The 22,820-nt window shown below is 39.1% G+C and overlaps 1 protein-coding gene across 2 annotated transcripts in view; it reads right to left on the bottom strand.

Annotated features, from left to right (window-relative positions):
• unm_sa1614 (un-named sa1614) overlaps positions 1 to 19,427 on the bottom strand; it is a 28,329-nt gene extending 8,902 nt beyond the window's left edge. For both annotated transcript variants that reach the window (XM_067586464.1, XM_067586465.1), the window contains exons 1-21: positions 18,511 to 19,427; positions 13,221 to 13,293; positions 11,621 to 11,766; positions 10,904 to 10,978; positions 10,691 to 10,740; positions 8,537 to 8,666; positions 8,210 to 8,295; positions 7,999 to 8,074; positions 6,804 to 6,884; positions 6,627 to 6,724; positions 6,036 to 6,105; positions 5,644 to 5,731; positions 4,542 to 4,590; positions 4,242 to 4,414; positions 3,035 to 3,168; positions 1,913 to 2,004; positions 1,631 to 1,817; positions 1,443 to 1,528; positions 1,222 to 1,337; positions 463 to 530; positions 267 to 374 (exon numbers count right to left, since the gene is read on the bottom strand). In XM_067586464.1, the coding sequence (XP_067442565.1) occupies positions 267 to 374; positions 463 to 530; positions 1,222 to 1,337; positions 1,443 to 1,528; positions 1,631 to 1,817; positions 1,913 to 2,004; positions 3,035 to 3,168; positions 4,242 to 4,414; positions 4,542 to 4,590; positions 5,644 to 5,731; positions 6,036 to 6,105; positions 6,627 to 6,724; positions 6,804 to 6,884; positions 7,999 to 8,074; positions 8,210 to 8,295; positions 8,537 to 8,666; positions 10,691 to 10,740; positions 10,904 to 10,978; positions 11,621 to 11,766; positions 13,221 to 13,293; positions 18,511 to 18,636 (2,112 nt within the window). In that variant the 5' untranslated portion in view covers positions 18,637 to 19,427. The remainder of the gene's footprint in view (positions 1 to 266; positions 375 to 462; positions 531 to 1,221; positions 1,338 to 1,442; positions 1,529 to 1,630; positions 1,818 to 1,912; positions 2,005 to 3,034; positions 3,169 to 4,241; positions 4,415 to 4,541; positions 4,591 to 5,643; positions 5,732 to 6,035; positions 6,106 to 6,626; positions 6,725 to 6,803; positions 6,885 to 7,998; positions 8,075 to 8,209; positions 8,296 to 8,536; positions 8,667 to 10,690; positions 10,741 to 10,903; positions 10,979 to 11,620; positions 11,767 to 13,220; positions 13,294 to 18,510) is intronic.
• Positions 19,428 to 22,820: the final 3,393 nt, after the last annotated feature.

Below are 22,820 nucleotides of genomic sequence, written 5' to 3'. Positions count from 1 at the left end.
ATTCTGAGTCAGTCGTGAACGTATCGAAAAACTTTACGTTGAAATGTAGTTTAAAGCAACAGTGCTGTTATTTTAAAGTAACATTTCCCATTTCCTTCTGACTATTTCCTTTCTGCTGAGATAGTTTCTTGAGCGCTGTTATTCCCACCAAATATACTTTTAACAGAAGAGTACAGCAGTCACAGTCAACCTTGGTGTTTTTCTTCTTAAACAAGAAAGGAAAAAGAAACAAGATTAATCAGCAGGCTGTCAGTTGCCATAGTTACCCTGTCGTCAAAGTCATCGTCACTGTCGTAGAGATCGTCATGACGAAGCCTCCACTCGTACTCCACGTGGACGTGATGGTCAAACTGGTTGCACTGGGCCTGCTGCAGCTGCACAAACACACAGATACAGTAAGAGAGATGTCGACACGAACAGTCTCATAAAGAAGCGTGACACTGATCAGAGCAATGACCTCACCAGCGCCTCACAGTGGCTGTGCTTCAACTTGCGGCTCACGTCCAGAGCTGTCTCTCCTAACTCGTTCTCTGACAAACACAGACAATTGAAATATTAATATTAGTAAGATGTAAAAAATAAAAGTGTGTGTGTGTGTTTGTGTACTTCTACATTTGTGAGGACATGTTTGTAAAATAACTTTCACTTTCTATTTTAAAAATATATCCAATAGATTTGAAACTCTGTTCAACCTATTACCTAATTACAACTACACACTTGGTTCAGGCTGATTACATATGTTGTTTGCCTCGTGTCTTTGTCCATCACAGTAGTGTTGCAACGTTAGTCTGTTTGCACGATTAAAGGCTGCAAATTAATCAGTGTGCTCCAGTCCCTTCTGTTTTTTTAAGGGTCAGCTGCTTTTTGTTGGAAGATGCTTGGAGAACCTTGTTTCTACTTAAAAATATATCCCTTTGTGTCAATCCCAAGACTAAATGTCTTAGTTTTCTTAATTTCCTCTTTACAAAAAATGCCCAAACGTAACCCACTTCCTAAAAGCATCTGCACTTCCTAAAATATTCTCACATTCAAAAAATGTCCTCACTTTCTATAAATCTCTCAATTTTCCTTTTTTTAAATAAATAAAATATCGGGGACCTTTCGTAGCATCTTTCACTTTCATTTTCCGTCATCTCTACTAGTTGTAATAAAAGCTAATGTGAGCTTTGAAATAAAACAATGAAAATACTTTTACAGTGTGTGTTTGCGTGTGAGTTTTACTGATAAGTGTGTTGGCTCTGGCTCTCAGCAGCAGTTTCACACAGTCGCTTTTGTTGTGCAGACAGCTGTAGTGCAGCGCTGTGTTGCCAGCTGTTGTCTGCGCATCCACGTTAGAGCTAAAAAAAAACACACACACACACACACCCAGTTAAACACAAAGGTGCGCACTTTAACACACACTGAGGTGTAATCACTCATAAACGTTATCAGAACACACTGACCAGTTCTGAGCCAAGAAGTCCAGGATGTGCAGCGATGTCCTGTCAGCCAATAGGACGGCTAGATGGAGCGCAGTTTCCCCTTTTTCCTGTTGGCATGGAAACATACTGCTGAGTGTGTGTATATCTGTATGTGTATATATCTATAGGTGTGTATACTTCTATATGTGTATACCTGTGTGTGTATATACCTGTATGTGTGCGTGCAGCGGCTGGCTCAGCTCCATCCTCTGGGCGTACAGCTGGATCAGACTGTAGATGTCGCAGCTCTTGGTCGCCTCCTGCAGGCCGACTTGTAGCGCTACAGTAGAGTTGTGGCTCCGCCTCACAAAATGAACATCCTGATACTTGGACAGGATGAAGTCTTTACGCTCTGCCCTGCACACACAAATATACAGTATCACATTTATTACAATTAAAAATATATTTACTAGAATAACACGCGCCCAAGTGTGTGTGTGAGTGTGTCTTACATGTGGCTGTGTTGGGACGGCTTCAGTGATGGACTCAGCAGGTTTGCCTCCAGTATTTCATTAAAACCAGAGTTACCAACATTCCTGGCCAACTGGGAGAGAGAGAAGACAGAATATTCTCACTACCTGAGCTCTCGTCCATACAGAGGGAAGTTTAATTGGAAAACAAAATTAGGGCAATGTGAAAAAGCGTATTTAAGGTCTGAAATCAATTCTGACAACAGAGTCAGAACTGACTGGAAACAGGGGACGGTTAGCTTTGCTTCAAGGGAAAAACATCCACCCTCCAACAACTCAGAAGTTCTCCTGGTTACATCATCGCTACAAAATATGAACAAATGTTATAAAATATGTGGCTTCTTGACAAAAAGTCAGAAGGTACGAGCCTGTGGACATAACAATACAAGGTGAGAAGTTAACTACGACTCTCAAGCTGCACTCCAGTCAGAAACATCCAATCACAGAGCAGAAAATTCTGTTAAGTGCGCTGCTAACAGCGGGTGGGGGCTAAAGATGACAGTGTTGAGAAAACTAATTTTACAATCTACAGAGTGAATCAGTTTTAATTTCTGGGTCACTTTTGAGTGAATTCAGCAACTATGGTTATTGTTTACAACTTCAGCGACGAGGCATTTTGAGTTCATTACGCTCTCAAAATTACAGACAAAACATGATCTCTCATGAACGAAGTTGAAATAATTGAAACTGGTGGTCATAATATAAACCTATAGGATTGATACAGTATCCAAGAAAGTCCTGAGTTTCTATGTTTAGTAACATCGAGGAGATCTTTTAACTCTATGCTAACTGAGCATAGACGCCAACTCTGAACCTTCAGTATCTACCTGAAGCTAATTCCCAGAGCTCATTAAATTCATTGTTTGTTATCATTAAACGCATTTCCAGCACAAATGGTCTTTCTCAGCTGAGGACCTATAAAGGTCTGATTTACAAGTTGTGATTTGTTTATTGAACAGGTGTAGAAATAGAAATGTTAAAAGGAGACATTTTGGTTTTCGCAGCAGGTTTGCGCTCTCTCCTAACTCAACTGTCAACTAAACCCAGCTGACAACAGGATGGACTGATGAAGGATTAGCTTGTTAGTTAACAGGTCTGACTCACCAGCAGGTCTGAGGTCCCCAGACTGTCCAAACTCAGAGACTGGATCCTGGAGACGTGGACCCCCATCTCCCTGTGGATCCCTGAACACTCGATACACGTCAGGATACCCAGGTTGGTCGAGAGCCATCCAGGTTCTGCAGAGACAGAAGACAGAGTTTATGTATCAAAAGTGGGAGCAGAAACAGTAGAACAGAACCAGTAATATTGTTAAACGAGAACGTAAGAGCAGCAGAGTGATGAGAATGATATGACTCCTTCTCTTCCACTTTTTGTTAGGGACCGACTTTATTTATTCAAGCCTGAGCTGTTATTTGAATACCGGCTTTTGTTTGAGATTTACTGAACTCATCTATAAAACCCTGCAACTGTTCAAGTTTCCAAACAACCTCATATTCTTCCCCTCATTTTAAATCTTATAACTACACAATCCAATAACTTCTGAACCTTTGATATTCCAGCTCTCAAGAAGAAGAACGCTTTACTGTTAATTAGGACTGTAGCCATTACTGTCATTATTATATAATATGCTAAGTATTTACTTAAGTGATCATTTGGTTTTGTTAGATGTCAGAAAAGGGAAGTGTTCTGGTTGCACCACAGAATATCGCACACCAAAACCACCAGACAGGAACAGTTTCTTCCCCGTCGCTGTAACACTTATGAACAGTTAACTCAGGAACTGTTCAATAACCCTGAAATACTATAATACCAACTGTACCTACAAATTATACATATTTATTTTAGTTTAAAATACAAAATGTGCAATAACATGTATACATTACATTCAGACAGGCTGTATATACTGGACATAACCACCAACTATATGTATATAAAGTAACGTCACTTTTTTTAACCATTAAATATTTATCTCATCACTCTTCACACCTCTGCACTATTTTTATCCTGTTTACAGTTCACAGAAACATTTTCACCTGTATATAGATATTCCTTGCTGTGTTGTGTGTGTAAGTACATTGAAACTGGTCAAATTTCATACTTGGCCAATGAAGCTGATTCAATTTGCTCGTTTTGTCGAACTAACAGTCCAGATATTTAGTCCTCTATCATAAAAGATTAAGAAAAACATAAAATATTCATAGTAGACAAGTTGGAATGAGGGAATTTTTTTGCAGTTTTGCTTTAAAAAAAAAAAGACAAATGATTGATCTTATATTATCAAAACTGTTGATTGATCGACGAAGAATACCAGGAGCTCCACAGTCACAGCAGTTGTTGTTTCCTGGCATCCGTCTGATGTCATCCGTGATGGCCCGGGTCAGATCCTCCATGCTGCTCTCCCCGGCTCCTCCGCTTCTCCTCCCCCCGTCCAGAGCCACACTCAGAGCCTCCTGCTTACTGTTACTGAGCACCGAGATCCAGCTGAACACACACACACACACACACACATTTTAATACTTTATGTATTTCATTGTTGTGATAATCAGCGTGAATACAGGACTAAATAAAGTTTAAATCCAAGTCAGAATAAATTTTATTTTGGACTCACGCGACACACTCGGCTTCATCCTCAGCCAGGAAGTGATAGGTCCGATTATCTGGAGGACAAAAGTGTCTGTTATGTTCTACACAATCACACATTTAAGGTGTTGCATAAACATATTTCATTACATTTATGTTATATACTATTTTCACATTGTGCTTGATTATGTTTACTATGCAAAAATATAATTTATATATAAATAAATACTTAAAATATCCTGCATCTTGTCATTTTGATCTGGAATATCAGGAAACTGAACTAATGGTTTTACATCACATTTATGCACACTGGTCTGGGATTATGTATTGTATGGCGTTTTATTGTTATCTGTTTATATTTTACAATATTCATCTGAATCCTATGCGTACCTCTGCTCTGTCAAGATTTATTTCTTCACTACCCCTACCCTCATTAGTCCTGTGTGTGTGTGCATGTGTTTGTGTACTTGCACATCTATTTTTATGAGGCCCAATTTAAGTTTTATACCTTCGGGGTGAGGACATTTTTGGAAAGTGGGTTAGGATATTTTAGCTGGTCCTCACTTTGTTGAAACACCTTCAAAGGGATGTTTGAGAGTGAAGACTTGGTTGGTTATGAGGTTAATGTTAGAATCAGTTCAGTTTAGGATAAAGATCGGCATTGAGTTGTGATGGTTTATGTCATCACAACATTACATTTAGCTTCTGTTCTGTGATGTATTTGACAGTGAAACAGAACAAGTGTGCGTTGTACAATTACAAACCCCTTAAGATATGACCCACACAAGCAGTCAAGTGTGGTTTTATATGATGGATGTGGTTAGTTAGTCATCCAAAATCACATTTGATTGGATACATTTTTTGTAAACGCCACTGAGTTCAAGATGAATCATCAAACATATTAAAACATTTTACAATAAGAGAAAAAGTGAGGATTTCAATATAAAAATACAAAATGGAACATAAATTTGGCAAATAATATAATATATAAGAGATAACTGAACAATTCACACAATGACACAGGAACTAGGAACATGTATTTTTTATTTCACTGTTTCTTTAAGGTTAGGGTAAGAGGCTAGGGATTGCTTTATGTCAATAAGGGTCGTGTGTGTGTTTGCGTGTCTTACGAGAGATGAGGTCGAAGCATTTCTTGTCCTCCACACTGGGTTTAACCTGACAGGTGAGCAGGTTGAGTCTGGTAGGAGGTTTATTAGGCTGAGAGAGAGAGAAGATAAACAGAAAAACTAAGAGAGACTAGTGCACACTAAAAATATAAATATAAGGTTGAAAGGTGAATAAAAATATGATAAAATAATAATAGTAATAATAATAGTGTTAGGGGTTCCAAAGCCATTAAACCTTTAAGTAACACTTTTCAAATATGATACCAACGAAAGAGAGAAAAAAGACACGTAAAGAGGACAAGAAAAGATCAAATATGTCTGATCTTAATGTTAAAAGGTCAGAGGTTACAGCTCATCACATGCACACACACACACACACACACAGGTGAGCTCACAGTAGCATGTGCGATGGTCAGATAACAGTTGTGAACTGAACATTTCCTCTTCTGCCACATTTTCCTCAACCTGAAACACAATAAGACACAATGTTTAGTACAGCCACACACACACACACACACACAACATGTCATCGGTGTGGACGTTCTTTAAGTCCAAAAAAAAAAAAAAAATCTTATTTTATTCTTATAAAGAAAGAAAATCAGAATCAGCAAAAATCGTAATCGGTGGGTCAGACTTAAAAAATTGGAAATCAGAATTAGCCAAGAAAATTGTAATGGGTGCATTGTTAATATTAATATGAAATGGTGACAGCTGTGTCATTTTTATTTAATGTAGACCTCTTTTATTTGTATGTCAGCTCTGTCCACGCCACAGTGGAGCACTGGAGCCCATCTTGGAACTCGACTCACGCTCAACCTCGATGACTCGGTCTCGGATAATGAAGACTCGATTCAAGACTCGACTTGGACTCGAGATTTAGAGACTCAACTACAACACCGGCTGCTACCAGAGTCCTGCACACTTTACACACCTGTACCTGTCCTGTGCGTGTGCGTGCCTACGTTAATGTGTGTGTGTGTGCGTACCCGTCACTCTTCTTGTAGAGGAATCCTGTTCTCTCTGTTCCGTACTGTTTGTCTCCCAGCAGCTGATGCATACTGTACAACTGCTTAGGTAAAGAGTCCTAAACACACACACACACATTAATTACCTGTTGAACAGTATTATAATGTTATTCAGTTCTGAGTGTTTGTGTCTCTCACCTGCTCTGTGTGGACGACCGGCCTCAGCTGATCTCTGAGTGTCACAAGCTGTCTCTTCTCTTCCTCCTGACGCTGCTTCACCTGCAGACACACAACAGTTAATCCAGGTCCAGGTCTTCAGATATGTCTTATCTAATCCAGATGAACATGCTGTTGTCAGTCTAAAATTATCCCGTGAGTTCTCATCCAGCTAACTTGGTTCTTCAAATTTAATTAGAGGTTTGATTTTTTAAAACCTCAGATTAAATTATCTTGAATGACAGTGTGCTCTATTTTGAGATAAGTGTGATGCTCTGGAGGAATAAACTCATTTTATATGTTCCTGCTGTTATTTTGTTTTTACATTGTGCTCCACAATGTTTCCACACTTCCATTATTCATACAGTTTATTATTAAAAGTTAATGCAGTTAGATCGTGCATGTGCAGGATTAAACAGATTTAATCACATGGTCACATATCACTAGCACGGTGATGGTGGTGTAGTCTGAATTACATAATATACCTTCAGTTTATAAATCTGCATGAACCTTAAGTAAATTGCTAATCTTAATCCATGTGAATAAATTTTGTACTATGGATGCAAGAATGATTCATACATTTTAGTGTTCAAATGACAAATTCCTATTATAACATCATACATCCATGTTTTCTGGTTCCATCTGACTTCTAACAGTCAGAAAAACCGACTGATGTCTTTCTTTTATAGGGTTGGGTTTTTTTAAGGGTATCTATTTAATTGTGATGTGTATTTCATCATGTATACACAAGAAACTTAGTTGTGAAAATTAAATTGTGATAATTACACCGACAGATTATAATAGTTTCTCAATAACCTACTGTCTAAAATTATCACATCTCTAAGAAAACGAATGTATCTGAAAATGAATTCATATATGAGGCTTACAAAACTTTTTTTTACTTACTCTGCCGATGGGCTTATACTTTTGCAGGTTTGGGCTTAATGACTTGTTGCTATGACAACAGCTGCAGCTAATTTTGATGATTGTATCAAATAATCTGCAATTAAATCAAGCTAATTTAGTTTTCCGCGTACAAAGAGCAGGGCCCTGAGCTCTGACTGCAGAAACATCTATCAAAACACGACACCAACAGTCTGCTAGCGCTCCCTAGAGGCCGCGGTGTCATTTACAACCACAACATGAAGGTGAACAGCAGCTACTTGTTTTGTCGTACCGTCGTCAGGACTCCGTTCAGCTCCTCCATGTACTGTTTCAACCTCTGAGTGGTGGAAACACACTCCTGCAGAAAACTACACATATACACATAGATATGTTAAATACAACTGTGTCAGTTTACTCCACGCAGGCTTGTTCATATAGTATATATGTATGTGTGTGTGTGTGTGTGTGTGTGTGTGTGTGTGTGTGTGTGTGTGTGTTCTTACTTGTTGTGGCTGTGGTAATGCTTGATAAGGTTCTGCAGGAGGTCCACTCCTCTCTTAGTCTTTATCTCGTTGACCTTAATCAGATACTGAGAGAGAGAGGAGTCAATTTACCGGACAGAAAGGAGGCTGCACATTTTGTAAGTGATGGATGTGTTTCAGGAGGAGGAAGTGAAGAAGTGTGAGGAGTCTCAGGAAGGGCAGAAGGAAAAGGAAGAAAAGGGAGAATAAGAAAGGGTAGAAAGAGCAATAGGAAGTGAAAAAAAATGAAAATGAGGAGAAAACTGAAGAGCTAAAGGTGAAGGAACCGGCAGAGGTGGAGTCACTGACCTCACACATGCTCAGTTGAAAGGAGCGTCTCTCCTTCTCGAGCTCTTCGGCGATCTCTCCTCCGCTCACCTCACTCCTCACCATCCCGTACTGACGAGCTAACTCCCTCTTCTCCTTCTCCACTTGCTTACTGCACAAACACACATGCTCGTTGGACCTTATACAAGAACATTTAATATTTTTTATCCTAAATCTCTCTTACATTTTTAGTACAGTTTGCTTGTACAAATTTTCCAGGTCAGATTCAGTAAACTCTCTTAAAGGATATGGCTGCTGATTTTATATATTTTTCTTATTGTTAACGAATCTCATGTGCAGAGCCAAACCAACAATGAACTGATTTAGTTACAAGTATTGTGTTTTTATCCAAAACCTGATAAATGTTATTCCTTTGTACTGTAGTTTGTGTAGAAATGGATCCAAAGACTAATAACAGTGATCACATTTTCAGTCTCTGGAGAGTAGTTCCTTGTCCGGTGGAAACCATTGTACATGAACGGGCACACAGGTCCGTTTACAGTGCTTTGCTAGCTTGCTGTGCTACATATCATAGCCGTAAACAGAACCGTGTTCCTGTGCATGCACTGTGGCATCTGCCTTACAAGGAACTACTCTCCTGAGACTGAAAATGTGATCGCTGTTATTAGACTTTGGCGCCGTTTCTGAACAGTAACCATTGCCTTCGGAGTTAAGGAACATGTCACCCAATGATGTGTTTTTAATAGTTTTTGGACAACAACGGATATCTGTGGCACAGAGGGATAAGATATCAGACTTTGAATACACACACAATCCTTGTAGTAGTATGAGTAAAATATAGAAAATCACCTACCAGATCCTTTAAATGCACAAATTTGCCTCAACTTGATGAATTCCACTTGCTAATGAAGAGGTGTGTGTTCATGAGATTTGCTCATTAGCATAATTGACACCCCTAAACTGCTATATAAGGCCGTATGTACTGATCGACTTGTGTGCAAGTTTCATTCACAAAATTCTCTCTTTTAATCTTGGGTCATATTCAAAGGTAAAAGTATTCAAAAACCTTCAAGTCTTGCTGTCAGGATTCAGCAGACAAAAATATAACAAATACAGCTGTGTCAGTAGTTATACAAGGGCACCCAAAACAACCTGAAAATATTAATAGAGCCAACAATGTGTCATCAAAGCAGTGCTGCACTGCGACAGAAATAAAGGACGAATGGTTTCACACAAAGTTAGATGCTGAAAAATGAGTCACTAAAACAAAGTGATCCATGACTTAAATGGGAGGTCGTCAAGGGGACATGACGGTCATGGAGATGGACAAGAGAACATTATGCAGCAAAGATGTTGTCGGGTTTAATGTTGGATGTTGACCTGCAGAGTGAACTCTGAACTGTTGGGGTTTCTGCACCAAAATATGCCAATAAAATCATAAATTCTAAAAAAGAAACAAAAAACAACCCTAAACCGTTTTGTTATATATTTAATTTCAGTTCATTTCTGTATCATATTTAAACTCAAAATTCATACAGATAAGATAATTCAGTCAAACTGTGGAGGCTCAAAAGATCAGTACATGACTCAAAATTCAAAGTCCTGTTCACTATAAACATCTTATTGCATCTTATTTACACCCGAGCTCGCTGCTAATGAACCAAGTTGTTGCTGCAAATGTAGAAGTGCTCATTCTTACTTTAAGACTGTGTGGTGTTTGCACTAGTTATGTTAATATTTTGTGTCTTGCACCTATTTCTATGTTTTGCACATGTCCTTATGTCTGTCCTATGATGCACTGTGGTCCCTTCAGACATGCATATGTGTGGAAATGACAGTAAAAACTTGAAATTGGTGAATGCGACAAATTGCTTTAAATCACTAAAGAGGAAGACCTTTTTCTAGGAGAACTGATTTTTTTTTTTTTAACAGCCTGAAGATATTTTTCTCTTTCACGTGAAAATTAAATGGTGAAAAGTTCAACTGTCAACAAGCTGAAAAGGACTTATTGCTATGACAAAATCTCCAGATAAACTTTAGGTAACTTCAGAGAGCTGAGAAATCCAGACTTGCGTCAAATGATCAACATTATCTATGAACAAAGAACAGGGGTTTGATGTCTCTACAATACCATGACATCTAAAACAATGACTGAACTGTGTGATCTTCACTCACAATCTGCTCTCATAGTCTCTCCATGCTCTGTCAAAAGGCTTCTTCAGATCCTACAGAGACAGAGAAAAAGGAGAAAACAGGATTTTAGACTCACTGGACTGATGAAACTCAGCTCAGCTCTTTTCTACGGTGAACTCTCAATGAGCTTCATGCGTCATTTAAAATATATCATCCAGGTGATATGAAAGCAGTGAGTAAAGATAAAGTCCTCACCCCCTTCACCTCCCTCAGGTCCCCTTTAACCAGAGAGTCCAGGAAGAAGTTGATGTTGTGGAGCATGCTCTTTAACTACACAGACACACACATACATAAATACATACATACAGGTCATCTATTATGCAGAAAATTCATCATGGGTAATACTGTACTGTACTGCTTAACATGAACAACATTAACATGTTCTTTTGTACTAAAATACCACAAATACTAATTTCTTTTTCTTTAAATAACCACACTAGATAAACAGCCAGTTGGTTTTCAATTACTTTTCTCAATTGAGTTTGGAACGGAGCAGTAAAGACCCAATTTGCTTTTAAATGGAAGTTTTTCTAATTGAGGTTTGGAATGGACCAGATAAGAGCAAACTGGTTTTTAAGAGTTTTAGGGGTTTTTTTTCCAACAGAGTTTGGAGGGTTGAGTAAGGTGAAGTAATTAGAGGTTTTAAATAAGGGGAATTGTCAATGGAGATTGGAAGGAACCAGTTATGACCCAGTTGTTTTGTAATCTAAGGTTTTTCCAATCGAGTTTGGACAAGTTAATCAAAATCATAGACGCATAAATTGAGGTTTCTTTAGTGGAGTTTGGAAATGACCAGTTGAGAGTCAACTGTTTTTTAATTATAGGTTTTCCCAGTGGACGTTCGGCATGGATGCGTTGGACCCAGTTGGTTTTTTAAGAGCTCGTTCAACGATGATGTCACTAATGACTCACCAGGTTCTTCATAGGAGAGAGGAGTTCTTTAGAAAAGTCCGCAAGGCGACAGAAGGCGGAGCCGACCTCTGCCTCTCCATTTGAGTGACAGTTGACTGACAGCTTCTCCATTGATTGAATATACTGCTCCAGGTGAGACACGTGGTCTGAGAGAGAGAGAGAGAGAGAGAGAGAGAGAGAGAGAGAGAGAGAGAGAGAGAGAGAGGGTGTTAGTGCAGAGAGTAAGGTGTGTGTGTGCGTGTGTGTGTGTGTGTGTGTGTGTGTGTGTGTGTGTGTGTGTGTGTGTGTGCATGTATACAAAAAAAGTGTTGTTTGACACTTTCCTTTCATGTCGCACAGCTGGAGATTTTTGTTATGTCGTGGACACCGTCATATTTTGTTGCACAATGTGATTGGGTAGTGTTACTGATGTCGCCATTTTCACTGAACTTCCTTATTGATATTTTGGTCTGTAACATCTGGTTACCATGGAGATGACTGAAACCTTTCACCCAAGCATAAATTGAAAACGTTGTGTGACTCTTTAATTTCTTTTGAGCAATACTTATTAAAAGTGTCTAGCGACCCACCATAAATTAGCCTTTAAACCTGCATTCTATCTAATGGCCAGCAGGGGGCGACTCCACTGGCCCCAAAAAGAAGTCTGATTGTATGGAAGTCTATGAGAAAATGACCCTACTTCTCACTTGATTTATTACCTCAGTAAACACTTTCCTAATGAGTTAATGGTCCCAATCACTAGTTTCAAGTCTTCTACAATACATCATGATGTTCATTTTGTAAATTATGGTCCCATTTAGAGTAAAATAGGCGATAAAGCAGGATATGCTCTAGGGCATGGCTACCTTGTGACTTACAAGTCGCTACCATGACGACAACAATGGTTAGATAACCAGGGTGTAACCCCAGATTCACAGAGGAGGCGTAGCTGTCGCTATTTCAGTGTGTTTTCACTTTATGAAAGTTAATTGTAACATTTTGGTCACCTAAAAAAGTCTTATTCAGTGTTTGGTTTTACTAAAAGACCTTGTAAGGAGTTCAGTTTTTCTGGTAAGTACATTTTGTTTTAATGGTTTTAAGCCTGTTTTTTGCCAGCAAAAATTAGCATTAGCATTATCATAGTAAACTGTAGACTGTAAATGCACTGTGCTAATCAAGGTAGCAGCTAGCAGCTAGCAGCTAGCATTAGGGTCAGCTCCACCCTCTCGTCCAAATATGGTCACTTCTGGTTCCAAAAATTCAAGATGGCGATGTTCAAAATGCCAAAAATGGGAGTTCACAAACCAGTGGGTAAGGTCACCGTGGCTACATCCATTAATTTTTACAGTCTATTGATCGGGACCTTTTCCAGTATAAATACTGACCTTGTCAGGACCAGTATTCCTCATGGGGACCAAAGCCCAGTCCTAATGAGGAAAAATGTTATTTCTGAGGTCCTGGATAAGGTGTGAATTGAAGTTAGGTTAAGGTTAGTGTTTGGGTTAAGCTGTCCCCAATGAATGGAAATCATTGCAATGTCCTAACAAGGACAGCTGCACAAACGGCGTTTGTGTGTGTGTGTGTGTGTGTGTGGTGTGTGTGTGTGTGTGTGTGTGTGTACCTTGTCCTGATGTGTATTTGGCTTTAGCAGCTTTCTTCATCTTCTGCAACACCAAGCGGTCACTGTCCAGAACCTGAACACACACACACACACACACAGACACAGACACACACACACACCACACACACACATACACACGAACCTCAGTGATGTTTTAATCATCAGTCTGTGAATCTGCAGAGTCTGTGTGTGTGCGTGTGTGCGTTTGCGTATGTGTGTGTGTTCATGCAGATGCTGGAGAGGCAGTAATTCACCTGCTGACTCAACACACACACAGAGGACACGCTTTGTTCTCCAACAACAGACAGCTACATTCCTGTGTGTGTAAACCTGGATCTCATCTGTCCAAACCTCCACATGAAGCAGCTGAAGTCGGACGCTGTGGCTTTAAATTTAAATTTAAGGTTGGACAATATGACAACATCATCGATTTGTCTATCCTCAGAGATTTTGCCGTACAGTTTATACTGACATCTCTCTCTTTAATACCTCGGATGTATCAGACTGTTGGCAATAATTAATGGTCATATTGGATTCTTGGTAACACTTTACTTAAAGGGAACATATCATGCACATTTCCAGGTCTATGTTTATATTCTGGGGCTCTGCTGGAACATCTCTGCATGATTTACAGTTCAAAAAACTCCTTATTTATCTTATACTGGCCCTTTATGCAGCCCCTCAGTTCACCCTCTGTCTGAAACAGGCCGTTTTAGATGCTGTCTCTTCAAGGCCTCCTCTCAATGAGCTCACTCTGTTCTGATTGGCCAGCTTCTGCAATCCCACTACTACTGTTTGTATCCAGTTAAGAAGCATAAACAGGTATGATTCTCCAAAACAAATCCATTTTTATATAACATTAAAGATCCCCCCTAGACATGCATTAAGGCATGTGAAAATACTCTACTTGGAACAATAATGTGATTCTGATATGACATCTACAACTCCTCCCTCATAAAAAATTCAGAATCTATGAATATGCAAACATATTTCATTCATATTTCATTATTTAAAGTCCCCTTACACTCAAAAATATATTTCTCTTCTTGTTTCTACGGTTGGATGTTTGAATGTCACTGTACAGAATGATGTATGTGCAATTTAATACTGGAAGGCCAGCCATTAAAGCTCTGGCTTACCAGGGCTTCAGGCCTCCAGGGGCCTGAGGCCCGGGGCAAAAAATCAAAGCAGTAAACAAGTTCTGGCCTCCCCGTCGTCCATTAATTCCTGATAAGAGACACCTCGTCAGGCATTATCCCTTCCATCAATGTCTTTTATATGTTGCATTAAGGCAACGTCACTCTCTTTAAATGTTTGCTTGTATGAGAGGAAACGCTGCATCTCGTTGCAGTATCCCACGCTGATGGTCACAGGTTAAACAGACGCGACTGGTCAAATCTGGTGGCTACTGGAAGTGCAACCACCACACAGTTTGTACATAATATACTTCCTGCACGGTGTGAGTCCACAGTGACAGAGCAGGTTAAGTTTAATGTGAATATGGGTCACTTTTCCGACTGAAAATAATAGTATAAAATCTGCAGCACTAATAAGCAATATATTTCCAAAACGCTCGTCGCCCCGGGGGCCTAAAGTAATGTTAAGGTGCCCCTGTGAAAGACTGTTTTCACATTCATCTGCTGAAAGTGGAAAGCTTCTCCGTGCTCACTGAATATCAGATTTTAAGGGACGGGCCTACGAGCATGATTTGTGATATCATAACTAGTTTGAAAGCCAATCCTGGTCCAATATTCAACTTAAACAAGTGTGATGTGGAAACATGAAGCCTCCAGTGAGGATGGACTTTACAGTGAAGTAGGAGACATCTTGCGTCCAGCAGTTAAACTTCTGAAATAAACAACATTTACTTATTTATAGATTCTGGAATTTTTAATGAGGGAGAAGGCGTAGATGTCATTTTAAGGATTTTAAAGTGGTAATTATTCATTTTGTGGAAAAATCATATCAGACATATATAGATCAGAGTATTTTTATATGCTAGATGCCTGGTGGGAGTCTTTAAGTTTTCCTGCTGGACACAAGATGTCTCCTACTTCACTGTAAAGTCCATCCTCAGTGTTTGTGCACCGGAGGCTTCAAGTTTCCACATCACACTTGTGTAAGTGGACTATTGGACCAGGATTGGCTTCCAAACTAGTTGTGATGTTAGCACAGAGAAACTTTCCTCTTCAGCAGATGAATGTGAAAACAGTCCTGTAGTGTCAAACTTTGCACATGCATCATTCTGCACAGTGAAGCTCAAACATGCAACTGAAGAAATAAGTAGAAAAACACATTTTTGAGTGGAGGGGGACTTTAACTTTACATTTTTACTTGTAGAAGTGTCAATAAAACAGTTAGATTCACCTAAATTTCATTTAGCACAGTAGCAATCAAGAGTTCTCAGCTTCAAAACATCAAAAGAGAGAAAGTGTGAAATTTCTACAGTATTTATAGGGAAACAACAGGCGTGTCTGCACAGCAGGGAGATCTTCTCCAGTTGTACACACCACTTGTGCTCATAATAACTAACTGTATAACAACAAATGAAGCGGAAATGTTATAGAATACAATCTAAAACACAATAACACCAGTAAAAATGCAGGCACACACATACAATGACACTTACAGTATGTGCATTAATCCTTTGCACCGGTGCATGCTGGGAAGCTTTCCCACAAGCCTACTCCCAGGACGCTACAGTATCCTGTATAACCTAATTTCAGTCAGGACGCTCACGACAAGATTTTAACTATTTATTGCAACAATATGCCTTTTCTTTTGGCCGTGTGTCTCTGCTCATGTGATGCTCTGGAACAAATCTAAGCAAGCATGACACAGATTGTCCTTGAGCTCACAAACCCCTCCGGCAGAGCCCGAGATACACAACATTTGACAAACATGAACACCTCTTACAAAACGTATTACAAATTTACATACAACTAAACAACCCGTTCGATAAATGAGGTCCCAGGACTGTGAGCTTAGAACAGATCCTCATCAGGAAACTGGAATCACTGACCACTCAGTCCAGTTTACTGTATGGTAAAGTAACACAAAAAAGGTGCTTTATGCATGAAAGTTTTCTCATAAAAGTTGTTATTTCCAACTTTGCAGACTCCCCTGAATGCAGCATCAGAGTGCAGGTTGCAGGTCAACTCATATCCTCATTAATATTAATCTGTCATGTTCCTCTTCATTACCATTAAATAACAATGACAATGAATACTAATGAGGATTAATCTGTTGCTGTGGTAACATATGTCAATGTTTGAAAAAAAATAGGGGGGTGGGGGTGGGGGGGTGAGTCTGTTTTTCAGGCCAGTCAAGGATCTGAAGACTCCGGGTCAATGACTCCACTGACCAGTGTGTGTGCGTGTGTGTGTGTGTGTGTGTGTTGGGGGGGTTTGCTGCCCGCTGGTTTAAAGCGTTACCCCCCTAAGACACTCCCCTCCCTCCCCCTCCCTCTCCCCAACCAAACACACAGAAACAGACATCACACAGCAGCAGAGCAATTTCACAGCTACACAAATTGTTCAAAATGATCCATTTATTGAATTTATTTCTAAATTGATCAGCAGAACATTAATTGAAAACTACTGTAATAACGGATTCATTGTTTGAGCTGTTGGTCCTGCAGAACAAGACATTTGAAAACGTCATCTTGGACTCTGGAAGGGCAAACGAGGCACCCCGAGGCAAAAAAAAAAAGCCATTAAGTGTAACAGAGTATGAAATCAGTTTGAACTGCTCAAAAAGTCTGAGCATGAGACAAATTTGGTCTGACTTTAAGGCCCAGAAATGACTCTTATCTGTGCTGATATTTAGGAGAGCTTCAGAGCTCCTAACCTGTTAAGAGCTGCAGGGGATGGAGGTCAAAGACATTCTGGGACAGGAGAGACATTTATTAATATGTCTTTTCAACAAAAAAAGAATAATTTTACTGGCAAGATGCAAAAGAAAGGTGATGCTTTTTTTTTTTTTTGCAAAGAGCAGAGGTCTTCCTGGTCTGACTAGGAAAAAGTATCTCTGAATAAGTCAGAGACCACAGAACCTCAGTGGGACAGATGCTGTATATAATACATTACAAAGCATTGGCTTCTGCCTCAAGCCATGTTAGCTGCAGCTTGAGCAATAATAATAAGAGGGAATAATATCAGTGTTGTTGTCAAGTAATGATTAAAAGATGTGACACATGATACAAGACATGCAGCGTAGTGCAACAGGGAATATTAATGTTCATAGAAATATGGATTGAACATCGTGTTTTAGTGGCTATGATATTGTAGGAAATAAATATGTTGTCAGTGTGAATATTTTGCATCTGTGCAGATGTTTATTAGAAATGATTCATCATTATGTTGATAAAAACATAATCACCTATCTACGTTTGCAAATTAGTAGAATATGAATGTAGTTTCTAGGGTTTAAGTAGACATGACATGCAGGTTTCCAGGTCTATATTTATATTCTGGGGCTCTACTGGAATATGTTGATATTATCTCTTTATGCAGCCCCTCAGTTCAGCCTCTGTCAGAAACAGGTCGTTTGAGCTCCTGTCTCTTTAAGGCCTCCTTCCCGATGAGCTCACTTTGTTCTGATTTGCCGGCTCCGGGTGCTACGTAAACAAACAGTAGTAATAGGATTTCACTTCTTGTTTTGTGTTCTTTACTCAAAATGGAAATTTCTCAAATAAATCCATACATATTCAAGCCGGAATCTGATCGGAAATATACGAGTGAACGATATGAAACAAGAAATGGAACATTCTTAACAACAAAATCTACCAACAGACAGCCGTTTGTGGACATGCACGAACAATCTGACGTCATCACGAGGAGGAAGGAGAGGGAACGTTGCAAACAAAGCGTTCAGAGCAGATTGACGCCCTGAGTTTTGACTTGCAGGGAGCATTTCTGCATACATTCATCTCAAGTTTTGGAACTTTGATCACATTTAATATAGACATCCAACATCATACTGGTATAAAAATAACAGAAAATCACAAAAAACATCATATGTCCCCTTTAAAACTCTACAGCAGTGATTTAAACATACTGTAGAAAAACTGCAGACGATACACAGACAGGAGGAGGAATGATGGGAGTTAACGGGAGCCCAGCACCTCATTTTTGGCCCGGGGCCCCTGAGCATTTTAGTCTGGCCCTGACTCTACTGTCTGTTTGTCCATCCCATTCATCAGAGTCAGAACATACACACATTCATCCTACTACTACTACTACAAGTACTACTACAGATGAACCCACCCCTCCCCTCTGTCAGCACTGACCTCCTCCAGCAGGTAGACGGTGTTCCTGCAGCTGATCATCTTGGAGGTAAAGGAGGAGGTGGTGGGGGAGCTCCAGTCCTCCTGAACCTCCTGCACGAACTCTGACACCGACACGCACTCCGGCATGGTGCTCCTAAACCCGGGACAGGACCGGTCCGGGACAAAAGACCAAAGCAGACCAGACCCCAAAACGCTCCACAGTCAATAATGATATTAAAATAATACTACTAATAATAACAAAATCCACTATCCGCAGAGGTGAAATAATCCCATCAGCGCTGTTTCCACACTCCCACAGTCCCGTGAAGATAAAATAACGTTAACAGGCAGATAAAAGAGATAATTGAAGACCCGTTCCCGGTGACTTCACTGTGAACCGCTGCATCAGCCGCTTCTGTCTCCGAACAAAAGGTGATTAAATCCAGCAGGAGATAAAATCCTCAGCAGCGCAGATTCCACAGAAAAACCGAGAAATAACACATTCCCGGGTCATTAACGTGTTAAAACTAACGGGTCTCTCTCCGGTAGAGCAGCTTCATTCAGAGAAAACCCAGAAACCCGCCCCGGGTGTGTGGACCGGCTGACAAAGAGCGGAGGAGCTGCACGGAGAACCGGACCCCCCTCCCCCGGACACCGGGACCGGGTTCTGATGTGAGAATCAAACCGCTCTCCGCTTCAGTAAAGGCTTCATGTCTTTTCATCATCAGCTGATTTTTTTTTCTGCTTTTCCTTCTTTACTCAAACCGCATGGAGAGGCGCGTTCACGGTGCACAGCGGCGGAGCCCTCTGCCGCGGCGGCGCGCACTGCTGACCGAGCAAAGAGGTAGACTGGGTAGACTGGGTAGACTGGGAAACATGGGATGCTTCAAATACACCGCATTACATCAGTTTCTGTTCGATTTATGTCAAACCTACTTTCAGCGAGTTAAAGGAGTTTTTAACTGTCATTTTAATTTTTCTAGATCAGCTTAAAATAGGCGTTTTTTTGAATGTCTTATTTAAAAAAAAAAAAAAAAAAAAAAAAGGAATTTGCCACTGAAACTACCATAAAAGAACATCATTTCATGGTTTTATTAAAAGGGTCCTTGCTTTTTCTGTTAAATCAAACATAGGTAATTTAATTTAGCCTAATGAATTATATATATTTAATAAAAAATGATCAAAAATTGGAACAATTGAATTAAAACTCAGATCTTTTTTTCCAGATTCCCTTTGTTCAGAAGTGTGAAACACTAAAGCACAATATCACCTGAAATTACCTTTAAAAATCTTAAAACCTTATTTATTTCAGTTGATATACTGTAATTAGAATTGGTGCATATTCCCTCATAAATGATCAATTAATCAGTATACCTCAAAATAATTAGTACATGACATTCCTGGGACAGATGACAACTCAGGACATGAGTACTACTGTCTCAAGAAAACATAATTAAGATGTGTACTCTGCTGTATACACAAAAGGACAAAACAGGGTCAAAGGGGCCCACAGCGACCCTAATAGGGTAATTTCTCCCTGATTGCACACCAGCTATTAATGCACCAACATACTTCAGAAGTTATGTTTTTATTTTTTGTTGGTTTTCATACCCTGATCCTTAAAAAATGATATGTCATGATCCAGCCATATTTATTATGGTTGAAATGACAGATGTAATTGAATGGTTTAGAGTCCCTGAAGTCCCCAAAAATATATATATATTTCTTTAATCTTGTGTGGAAAAGACTTTGGAGGCTCCATAGTCTCCAGAGTTTGGAAAAGAAAGAAAGATTAACTGTTTATTAAATCTTTGTTGTGATAACTCCATATCTCCTTGTCCATATTTATATATTTTATCATTAATTTATTCATTTTGATGTTGACAATCTGAACAGGTTTTCTTATTTGTGGTGTGTTGTGAGAGCTGTGAGCTGCACTAATACACATTAAATTAATAACATGTTGTATCGTCAGTAAATGAGGAGCTTTAATGATCAAATTGAGTCCAACTGAAGGTGATTTACTTCCATGTTTAGTTCATTTACTTTCCTTCAATAATTTCTTGTTCAGCACATTGCAAGCTGAATTTTAAAGATGCTAATTAATTACTTGTTTTGTTCAGAGGAACATAACATGCTTGTTTACATGCTGGGGTTTTTTTTTTGTTGTTGCTGGTTTCTTTGAGTAATCATTTTCAGCTTCCTCTAAATCAGCGGTTCCCAATCTGTGGGTCTGGACCCCCCAAGGTGACATACATTATCATGACTGTTTCTTTTTTTTTCTTGTGAAATACTTTCAACTCTTCAGGCGTCTAAAAGTCCTTCAAATAAAACAATCTGAGAAGGAAAAATCCCTCTTTTGGTCAAACTGAATCATAACTGGTAACCACTCTAAAGACCAGAGTAGAAATGGCTTCATGCTAAAGGGTCACAAACCAGAAATGAACCTTGGAGCGTTCTGGACCTGGATGATGGTTTGAGGTGGTGATGGTAACATGCGCCTGCTTTAGTTACAATCAGACTGAAACGCGGGACAAGCATCACTTCACACACACCTGTTTCTCAGAGCAGAAAGAAAGAGGCGCAAAATCACACCTGAGATCTAATAATAGTAATTATTGTAAATTCAGAGCTTATTATTTTACCTGACACTATTCAGACCGAGCTGCTTTACTTTACTTCTGAACCTGAGCAGCAACAACAGTGAACTGAATTTAAACAGCAGCCGAGTGTTAAGTTTAGGAGTTTCAATTCCAAAAACAACGGATTTTGTATTTGTACCTATTGTAGTTTGTTTTTGTCACTCTTATTTTTCTTTATCATCATGTCTTTGTTGTTGATCTTTATCGCCATGCTTGTCATCATTATGTTATGAACCATCCAGACCTCTCAGGTTGTCTGGGACAGGTCTGCTTTCTGTCCCCAGAGTCAAAACTAAACAAGGAGAAGCAGCATTCGGTTTTTATGCTCCACATATCTGGAACAAACTCCCAGAAAACTGCAGGTCTGCTGCAACTCTCAGTTGTTTTAAATCAAGGTTAAAGATGTTTCTGTTTGCCTTTTATTTAACTAAATCTGGTGCTTTTTTATTCAGATCTCACACTGCACTATATTTTTTATTCTCATGTTTTATCTGTTTTATTCTATTTTATCTTTAACTCTTTTAAATTCTATTTAAATGTGCCTTTTTATAATGTCTGGTGTTCTCTTTATATTTTGTCTTCATGTCTTTTATGTTTTATGTAAAGCACTTTGAATTGCTTTGTTGTTGAAAGATGCTGTACAAATAAACCTGACTTGCCTTTGTTATCGTCATGATCTTTGTCTTCCATGTGGAAATTTATGTTCGGTCTCATTATGTTTCATTATGGAAACATAAAACAACAGCGATCATAAAGAATGACATGATGACAAAGCAAATAAACACCAACAGCTGGTTTTAGCTTATAAAATAATCAGAAATGTGGTTTGGCACAGACTGAAGTTCATACTGACCTTCTGACATCATTTCCTTTATTGCTGCCGAGGCAACGAGCCAGATTTTGTCTCAACATGATCCAACATCATCAGAGTCTCAAAGGAAACAATCAGAGCGAGCAGCTATAAACAAAACATTTGCATTTCCTCTTTCAGACTGAGGACGTGGACAAAGTCTGACGGCTGATTTTTATTTCACTCATCTCACATTTATGAGTCAAACTGTGTTTATTCACAAGTTAATTTAATTATCTCATTATGAGAACACAAAAAATAATGTTTTCTGTGAATCAGGACAGCGTGAGCTCCACTTCCTGTGTGGTGTTTTATATTTTCTGCCTCATTTACAGTCTAACCACAGTGATATATTTCATCATCGACTTGACTGTAATCATGATATTTTCTGATGACATTCCTGCTCTCCAGATGATCGTCCAACAAGGCCATTATCTTTCCTCTAGCTCCATACTCAGGACAAACTTTACATTTTTAGTAAATCATCAGGATGCTGTTTGTTCATATTGTGGCTGTAATGAACACTGAAGCCTCTAGAGGGAACTAATGTAGCAGCACTTTAGATGAACATCTTCAATGTAAACATCTTGGAAGGCAAAGAATGAAATCTTAAGAAAACATCTTTGTGTTCCCTTTTCAAATTTAAAATCAAACATCAGGAGCTTTTATAAACTCAAAGTTTAGTGTTATTAGTGTTAATGTAGACATGTTTGATGTGTAGTATGTTTTTTATGATATGTATGGATTGAATTTTATTTTTACTACTATTTTTGTAGCTTTTTATTATCTTACAAAGTATGCTGGTGTGAATTTGTCACGTGATGAATTGACAGACAGAC

This window comes from Thunnus thynnus, chromosome 4, assembly GCF_963924715.1.
Source record: "Thunnus thynnus chromosome 4, fThuThy2.1, whole genome shotgun sequence".
Classification (NCBI taxonomy): Eukaryota; Metazoa; Chordata; class Actinopteri; order Scombriformes; family Scombridae; genus Thunnus; species Thunnus thynnus.
Note: the sequence above shows the minus strand (reverse complement) of the source record. Positions and strands in the feature narration are given on the sequence as shown.